Source organism: Dreissena polymorpha, chromosome 9 (genome assembly GCF_020536995.1).
Source record: "Dreissena polymorpha isolate Duluth1 chromosome 9, UMN_Dpol_1.0, whole genome shotgun sequence".
Taxonomy (NCBI): Eukaryota; Metazoa; Mollusca; class Bivalvia; order Myida; family Dreissenidae; genus Dreissena; species Dreissena polymorpha.
Genome location: NC_068363.1, coordinates 18,280,799 through 18,291,080, shown reverse-complemented (window position 1 = coordinate 18,291,080; position 10,282 = coordinate 18,280,799). Strand labels below are relative to the sequence as shown.

The following is a 10,282-nucleotide window of genomic DNA, read 5'->3' as shown; positions in this document are numbered from 1 at the left end:
ATCGAAGGTTTACATATAAAATTGTGTGTGGTTTAGTTATATGATATTATAAAGAGATACTAGACGGAGTTAAGCTTTTACCATACATTCACAATTACATAACCTATTGAACTAGTAGTGTAGAATTATCGATACAGTTAGTATATGTACGATGCGGTAAATAATGCACATATTCGTTTATGCTTCAACTTTTTTCGACATAGTTTGTGATATTAATTATAAATATCACCGGAATATACTACACGCTCTGTTTTGTTTGTTTTCTTATTTTCCAAAGTGGTTTTGGAGGTATTAATAAATGGAAAACCTGGCGTAATGCATTTGCGTAAAGTATTGTCCCGTCCCAGATAAGAAGCCTGTTTAGTCTAGTTAATCAAAGAAAAATGTCTAGGCGGAAAATGTCAGACCAGATTAGTCTGTGAGAACTTCAAAGGCGAATCTGGCTTGACACTTTAGAAACATGAATTAAGCACGAATGCCCAGAGTACGACTCATATTCATTCAACACCAAGGCCGTAAACCTTGCAAACAATACCTAATCAACAAAACCATGTATATATGAAATTATGCCATGTAAATAGCCGATAATGTCGAAAATTCCTGCGCGGCAGTGTTGTTTCTCGTTGTTGACGGAATACGATGTTTTTATAATTGATTTCAGAACATCGAGGCGTTTGCATGTAAACTTGTTTTATGTATACTACCCTCTTCACAGTTTTGGTGAATATAATATTTGCTCATTAAATGGTACACCACGCTGTGTAATGTGCTATAACGTAGAGATTGAGGTCGGGTGTAGCCTGATCGTCATTACCTGTGGACATTATGACGACCAATGTATTTGTTAAAGTACTACATCCCGGCGAAAGTGTTCCTTGTGATAACGCTTGTTGTATTTACTTGAGAAATAAAATACAATAGCTCACTTACCGAAATTATTTGATCATATTTTAAGAAGGCGAGAAGTATATGGACCCTACTACTGCAATTAAGTTCAGCAATGACGTGTTGCTATTCTTCATCATATGATTTGTTGAAATTTAATTTCGCGATACTTTAATTGTGACTTGGATATAATTAAAAAAGCGATTAAAAAACTCGCATTAAACTCACATGATATTTGATGATTGAACGTTAACCCAATTAAGTATTCTTTAAATTATAAAAAAAAGATAAAATGATTATAAAACATCAGTAAGCAGCATCAGGGGGTTTCTGTCCGTAAGCGTGTATTGACTTTAACGCCTTACTTATAAATTAAGGTAGACGATTCTTGCCAAATACCGGTATCAAATATGATTATTTAAAAGAGGCCTGCTACTGCCGTCAAAAATAAGCGTCAAAATAGCATAGTAATTAAAACGATATTTTGAATTCCTTCACATCTTAGAGTGAAAAAAAAATAAATACGGAAATTTTACAATTTTAATAGTAATTAAATGGCTATTATAAATATTTCTTTTATGAATATGGATATTATAAATATGGCTATGATTTATATTTGAATGTCAATTATGTAAATGAATAATATATATATGGCTTTTAGAAATATTGCTTTTATCCATATTTCCATTTTAATATGGCTTTTATTAATATGGCTATTATCATATTTAGATAAATATTACTATGGCTATTGTAAATATGGCAATTATTAACATATCCGTTTTTGGTATAGCTATTTAAATAAGGGTTTTTTAAATATGGTATTAATTTATATATCGTATTGAAAACGATATTGTAAATGTCTTCTCACCTCAGAGCGGAAAAATGCAAATACGGCAATCTTTCAATTTTAAAACTAATTATATGACTATTGTTTATCTGGCTTTATAAATATTGCTTTTATTAACATGGCAATTATAACTATTGCTACTATTTATATGACAATTATGTAAATGAATAATACATGTAGGTTTATTGGAAATATTGCTATTGTCCATATGGCAATTTTAACATGACCGTAATGAATATGACTATTACCCAATGGAGATCATTATTAATATGGCTACTGTTAACATGGCAACAATTAGCACAGCAGTTGTTATTAAAGCAAATTAAAATACGGGTTTTATTAATATGGCATTAATTTATATGACGTATTGATATGGCTAATTTTAATAATAATGGGAACATTTTTGTTAACAAAGTGCCCTTCAATCACAAAGATGAAAAAAAGATAATTAAAATTTGAACGTGTGTATATGAACAATTAATTGAAGTTAAGTTAAAATTTTGTTTAACCAATTTGCTGGTTTCAAGTTTAATAGAACAATGAATTAACTTATTTGACTTCATCAATTTTTGCAAATGATTGAATAACAGACACATATCTAAACTTATACTTTGAGATAATAAACACAATACAAAACTATGATAATTCATTGAAGAAACTTTCTTCGATAAATTAGCACAATCAGCATAATGTCAACGAGCGTAAAAATATGAAAGGACCTTACCTACATGATACCTCTTGTCGCAGAGGGACTTGTAAATATACCTCCAAACAAAATAATAACGTAAAATTTTTAACAAATATAGATACTATTTCAATGCGTCATAATATTACGCATACTTATTTTTTCTTGATTTATAAACAACATTACTAATTAAGTTCATGTTTGAATTCATTTTGTTCATGATCATGTATATATTGTGTTTACAATGCTTTTGTTGTATTGTTAAGTTGTCCATCTTAGCATCATAGATTTAAAATCATATCATATCACATTATAACATCTTTAATATAAATACAAACACTTGAGAAGCCACACACTTTTGTGACAGCATGTTTGCGATAAAATCAGAGGGGTTGAGAGTATCGTCAATGTTATGTCTCTGGTTAATTATTAACTAGAGACATAACAGTCAATATAGAATGACCTTGGATAAGAAAGAACAATCAATAGGGATATTAAGTTGCCTATCACGCCGCCAGTCAGCATGCTATGGTTTACATGACATCGATTTAATTGTTTTTAGTCCATGGATAACATTTGATGCTGAATGAGCGAGAGAAATAAATATCACAGCTTGCAAACTGCCCTGTTGATCATTCTGTTGTTCCTTTATATATAGTTTTATATTGAATGGATTCGTCATGCAACACGTTTTTGCAAATAAAGGCTCTACTTGTTATGGTCGCACGGGGTATTTGTCCTTGTTGTAACAGCTGATGTTTAACAATATGTATTAAGAAGCGTTTTTCTTGCAAAAACTGTTCAAATGTGTTAACTGTTCTCTGACTTTCTTCTTAACAAAATTGTATTGTTTTATATCAATTGTTTATTTTCAAACATGCAAATTGATGACACTATGCCACACTTTGAATACTTGCGGCATTTATATACATATAAATGATATATAAGTTCCATTTGGAAATAGACACACTTGGACGGATTTATGAAAGAGCTACTAGTGATTCATCTTGGGACTAACGTTACTTAATGATTTAGAAAAAAATATATGTAGATGATGTAATAGGTTTTATACAAAATTCATTCCGTTCATGGATTGTGGTGAACTTTCTTTACTTTAGCCACATTGACCTTTAAATAAGTAAACACAAGACACTGATTCAACTTTCAATCACTTTTAATTTCCAGTTATTGATTCTCAACAAATCACTTATCTTTTGCATAAATTCACTTTTCTTATTTGACACTATTTTAATATAATAAATCCAACTTGTCTAGGTAAACTTTAACACACAATCCTTTTTCTTTAATGCTTTTTCCAATTCTAAATCTGTCCAAGCACATGGCGTGGTATTTATACAATAATTTCCCGCCAACTCACTAACATCTCATGAAAAGCAAGATAGGCATGAATTACATGATAAGTGCCTGACGGAGTCTGGCGGTGCAATATAACATAGTACAATTTTCCCGCTACAATAACTAGGTCAAAGACGGAGCAAAGTTTACATAACAATATCAATGCTGCATATATACAAAATCGTGGCATTCACGACATTCCCGCCGACAAAATGAACACATATTTTAAACAAATGTAAAATAATACTTTCATTAAATATACACAATATTACATTTTATGCAAGTCCATTTCTTCTTTACCTTTTACTACGTATTTTAGCATAAATCGTCTCATGAAAGACCTATTCAATATTGAAAATTAATCACATTTCACTAGTGTTTCTTTCTATTTTCATTGTCAAAGAGTTTCTTGATTTCAGTTGTAGCATATTTTGCTGATTGTCTTTGAGATCGTGGTCTTTGAATGGCATTGTTTGGTTCATCCGGAATAATGTTGTTGTCGTCGCTCGATTTGTTCTTAGAACCACTGCATTCCAACGGATACAACAGGTTCAACGGTCTTCCAATAACAGTCTTTGACGGCAGTTCCACTTTCGCTGATCGAACACTACCGTCCCTGCTTTTCACCAGTTTGACGACTCGACCAAGTTTCCAGCTCCCTCTAGCCACATTATCTTTGATCTGAACAATGTCACCTTCACTTGGGCTAGACTTGGAAAACACTTTTCCTGATTTCAGTTGTGTTTGGTAACGTTCTCTCAAGCTAGTAAGGTATTCCTCACGCCAAATCCGCCAGAACTCATTTAACGTCTTTTGTCCTTTCTTCCATATTTTCAACAATTTATTTTTCGAACTTTCACTTGGGTTGTAATCCTCATCCTGACATACTGAATCCAGTTCTGGAATTCCAGTGATTGGGTTTAGAGTCAAAAAATGGTTTGGAGAGAGGGGAATATTTGAATTTACGTCATCTTCCACATACACTAATGGTCGAGAATTCACTGTTGATTCAACTTCCTTGATGAGAGTTTGTAACTGAATCATTGTTAACAATCGTCTACCAATTGACTTGCGCATTGAACGTTTCACAACTCCCACTAGTCTTTCATAAAAACCACCCATCCATGGTGCAAGTTCCACAATGAATTTCCAGTTTATTCCATTTGTTGACACATACGAATGAACATCTACACTTTGAACCACATTATTCCAAACATCTTCGATAACTTGTTTTGAAAGTTTAAATTGAGCTGCGTTATCACTCAACACTTCTGAGGGTACACCACGTTGTGACACAAACCGTCTAAATCCAAGAAGAAACTCCTCCGAAGTCATATCCTGAATAACCTCTAAGTGAATAGCACGTGTTGTCATGCACGTAAACAAACATATCCAAACTTTTTTGAATCCTTTACTGGTCTTTATCTGTAGTGGACCAAGATAATCGAGTATGCTGGATATTCGTTCACCCTTGTACTCGGGAGATCTGGCATCGGAGGCATCCTGTAAGGACCTCCCTCAAAGCGAGTGCATACTTTACATGATCTTAAAGTTGTTTTCACTGCAGATCGACCATGTGTTATCCAAAATTTCTGTCTCGTTTTGGCTAAAGTTTGGGAAACTCCTGAATGCAAACACTCTTTGTGATTTTGTTCTATAACTAACTTAGTAAAACGTTCACTGTGTGGTAGAATCATCGGGCGTCTCGCCCCTTCAACCATACACGAATTGTCAAGTCTCCCTCTGCACCGAATCATCCCATTATCATCAATATACAATCCCAGTTGCTTCTGTAACTGAGTTGATTTCTTTGCAAGTATAGCAATATAATCCTTGTGGTAATGTTTTCTTTGTATGTAACGTATCCACATGCTTTCAGCTTCTTGAATATCTCCACTTTTAATTCGTCTACTTTTGCACCGAATGTTCCTAAGTTTTCGTATGAATAATAACACAAGTGCCGTAACCTTCAACAGCTTTCCTAAGGAAGAATATCTCTCGATATCCATTCCAAATGGTGGATCGTCTTCTACAAGAACAACACTGACTTCCGTCAATACGCATGACTCACTGTTGCTTCTTTGTTCAGCGTTTGATAAATCACATATTCCTAATTCACACTCAAGATTCCATTCGCCTGAATTTTCACTGAACAACGTAGGTCCTTTCCACCACAGTTTGTTCTCACTTAAATCTTTCGTACTTGATCCCCGAGTAGCAACATCAGCAGGATTTGCTTTCGTATTTATGTATCTAATATGTACATGCCCATGCTTTTTAATCTCCTCCACTCTATTTTTCACAAATACAGGCAAACTTTTGTCACTGTTTATCCATGCAATTGCAACCTGGGAGTCACTCCACAAATATTCTTCCACAATATGCAGCTTTAATTGACTCTTCACGAATTGTAAATATTTGACTCCAATTAACACAGCCATTAGCTCCAACCTTGGTATTGTCATTTCTTTTACAGGAGCAAGGCGTGTTTTCGCAAACACTAAATCCATCTTGGACGAATTTGCACTTTCCTGGTGAAGGTAAACTGCTGCCGAATATGAGCGTTTTGATGCATCACAGAAACACAGCAATCTGTATATAACATCTTTGTAATCAACTGATAAATTTCTTTCAACTTTGTAGTTACTTATGTTCTCAAGATCCTTTTTGAGCTCTGTCCATTGATTCTCAATCACAATATCTTCAATCTCCTCATCCCACTCTACACCTCTTTTCCACAATTCTTGAATGAGAAGCTTTCCTCGCAATAGAACAGGTGAGAACAATCCCATTGGATCAAAAACAGAAGCGACTGTCTTAAGAACATTCCTCTTTGTTATTGGTACATCTGTCTCTTTGATTTTCTGTAACGACAAGGTATCAGTCTTATGATTCCATGTATGACCTAAAACATGTGTTTCTTTTAACACCGCTCTGTCAGGAGATGGTATACTTTCAGTCACCAGATCACTATTAGATAACCATTCCCTTAAATTCATCGATGCTTCATTGAACATACACTTTGCCTTTTGATAGATCTCGATGCCTTCTTTGTCACTGCTTGCTCCAGTAATGATATTATCTACATAAATATCACGTTTTAATTGCTCCGCAATAGGTGTTCCATATGAGTCAAGGTGTGTTTCCACTGTTGCTCCCAATAAGAATGGACTGGAAACTATCCCAAAAGGAACACGACAGAATCTGTACTCTTCCAAGTTGTCATATCCAACACTTGGGTCCTTTATATCATTAACCCAGAAGAATCGTGTCACATCGCGTTCAGATGGCTACAGACCAATCTGCAAAAATGCCTTCTCAATGTCTGAAACTAAGGCTACTTTGTGCAAACGGAATCTCATGAGAAGACCGCACAAGTCTTGGAGCAAAACCGGTCCTCTATAAAGACATTCGTTCAAACTTGTACTTTCCTTTGACACTTTTGCTGAGGCATCATATACGATCCTGAGTTTTGTTGTAGTCTTATCTGGAGTCACAACACCATGATGCGGTATGTAATGAATGCGTTCACTTGATTTATTTTCAGGCACTTTTTCAATGATCCCTTTTACTAGTTGCTCCTGAATGATAGAATTATACTTGTTTAACAACTCCGGCTTGTTTTGCAACTTCTTAAGACATGATTTAAGTCTACCAAATGCCAGTTGTTTATTGCTTGGTAAATCGGAATCTTCGTCCTTTCAAGGCCAAGTCACTTGATACCTTCCATCTTCAAATATAACTTTATCTTTGAATTTTTTCATCACAATTTCATCATCCAGCACTTCTTCATTTTCATTTTTCACTCCAATGGATTCAAGGTTCCAAAAGTCCTCTAAGTCCACTTTAGTCTGAACAACACTATCAACTGTTTGGAGTACACTTGTGTTATAAAGCTGACTCCCAAATGTAAGAATCAGCAAGTTTTCCTCCTCGTCACTTTCACTTGCACTTTTAGTTCTTCCGCTCAAAATCCATCCCAGCTTTGAATTAAGAAGGTATAATCCTTCTGACACTTCCATTTTTTGCGAATGCACTATATCAAGGTAATAATCATTCCCGATCAATATGTCAATAGCAGACGATTCTGTTGGGTATAAACGCGTGCTTCTTTGTCGTTTGTAACGAATGATGATGAGCTTCGAGGATTGATTATGGTTTGTGAGTTTCCATAAGCTGCTCTGGGAGTGTTCAATGGTATATTGCTTCTACTTCCTGACCTTTGAATATTGAATTCACGTTCCTTTGAAACATAGTTTTCCTTGATATTTTTGTTAGATTTTTCACAAGCACATATGTAATTTCTCAAATGTGTTCGAAGAGATTTGACATCCCATTCAACATCAGCTCCCTTGCTTATTTCAAGTTGACGGAGCACAATTCTGGAATCTGTGTTGTTATCATTGAAACGAACAAAAGCTGGTTCACATTTTCACCTAACACTTCCAGACTTCGAAGATGCTTTTCAATAGTATCCATGAATCATCTCAAACTCTCCACTTTATAAGAAGGTGCTTGGATACTCAACATTTCCTTGTAATGAATATCAATGATTTCCTGTGTTTTCCCAAATCGTTCTTGTAACAGTTTCACAGCAACCTTGTAGTTTGCTCCTGATCGCGCTAGGCCAGCAATAGCACGCTTTGCGTCACCGCCAATTTTACTCTGTAGATAACTGAACTTTTCTATGTCCGATAGCTTTTCGTTTCTATGGATGGTACAATCAAAGGCGTCCCAGAAATCGCACCAGTGTAATTTATTTCCATAAAACATATTTAAATCCAGTTTAGGAAGTTTAACTGAAGATTCATTCCGTTTCTCTTTATCTCGTTTCTCCACATACGCCATGAATTCTTGTTGATGGTGTATTTGAATATTCATCATATCTTTCATTTGTTCTTGCACAGTCACTAACCTCTCATTTTCCGAAGGAGTAAGTTTTCCGTCTGCCTGATCAGTATCTGATTTTTTCTTGAGAATCACCATTTTTTCAACAAATGCTTCTAATTCCATAACACTGTCTGAAGCTTCAGAACACAACTTCATATCCTCATCTGCAACTCGTTCCAATTCTTTGGAGTTTTCAGGCTGGGCCTCTGCCATAGCACAAGCAAGCTTTTCAAAATGAAGTTCTAATTTATCGCCATACATTTTCAACATTTTGATACACTTCTCTGAATTTGTGATTAATCTTTCAATGTCACTTTCATCCAAATTAGAACTGATAATCTCCGCACAATAATCAATTTTCTCTGTAAGTGTATTTCTGTAGCGAGTTCTTACACCTTTCACGTATGGAAGAGAAGCCATGTTTCTTTATATAATGAAAATAATAATCAAGTTACACTTACTCTATTGAGGAAATCAACAATCCAACTATCCTTTTTATTGAAACACAAAAAGTCCAAAACACCTTTTCTTTCAGTCCAATAAAGACGTTTTAAACGCTTTCTTTTCTTACAGCACGAGAATCAAATCCGGTTCGCAGGACCAATTCAATGTGGTGAACTTTCTTTACTTTAGCCACATTGACCTTTAAATAAGTAAACACAAGACACTGATTCAACTTTCAATCACTTTTAATTTCCAGTTATTGATTCTCAACAAATCACTTATCTTTTGCATAAATTCACTTTTCTTATATTACACTATTTTAATATAATAAATCCAACTTGTCTAGGTAAACTTTAACACACAATCCTTTTTCTTTAATGCTTTTTCCAATTCTAAATCTGTCCAAGCACATGGCGTGGTATTTATACAATAATTTCCCGCCAACTCACTAACATCTCATGAAAAGCAAGATAGGGATGAATTACATGATAAGTGCCTGACGGAGTCTGGCGGTGCAATATAACATAGTACAATTTTCCCGCTACAATAACTAGGTCAAAGACGGAGCAAAGTTTACATAACAATATCAATGCTGCATATATACAAAATCGTGGCATTCACGACATGGATTGATTATCCTTTTTCATTAACGTATCTATTAACCGTTGTAAAATATAGTTATATGATATTGTAGCAAGGCTATATATGGACTAATAAATCGATATCGTCAAATATTAATAGCAGCAATTATTGGTACTAGCTGTTTAGAAGTTTTCGACATTTTTGTTGTTGAAAGTGATTTTGTGGAAATGATAATTATCGACACGTTAAAAGCGTACTGGACTTTATTCAAGCTATTTATTGCACAGTATGGTTAATAATGTTTGTAATTGATTTAGCAGGAGCTGCAATGGAAAGGTTCGCCTTACCTTGTCCACAGTCCATACCGCTTGTTTGACATTATCGGTAAAGGCATAATGGTTCCTAGCACGGGACAAGACTCCCCTGTAGAACCGTGAGTCTTTGTACAGCTGCGGATTGATACTTATTTGTAACAAATACATCGGAATGTTTGGTTCGTTCTTTAACATGTATTTTATGTATTGTATCTTGAACTAATCAGAATTACAAGTTTGTTCAGGCTTGAACCGGATGCAGCATGTTATGACGATAAG

The 10,282-nt window shown here is 34.6% G+C and overlaps 1 protein-coding gene across 1 annotated transcript; it reads right to left on the bottom strand.

Moving 5' to 3' along the window:
- Nucleotides 1-8,255: 8,255 nt before the first annotated feature.
- LOC127845891 (uncharacterized) lies at nt 8,256-9,083 on the bottom strand. Its single transcript, XM_052377067.1, has one exon. It carries the CDS (start codon nt 9,081-9,083, stop codon nt 8,256-8,258), a length of 828 nt encoding a protein of 275 aa, XP_052233027.1.
- Between the last annotated feature and the right edge of the window lie 1,199 nt (nt 9,084-10,282).

What these genes read in the sequence shown, in the direction of transcription:
- LOC127845891 (XM_052377067.1), bottom strand. Translation starts at nt 9,083, where the DNA reads ATGGCTTCTCTTCCATACGTGAAAGGTGTAAGAACTCGCTACAGAAAT.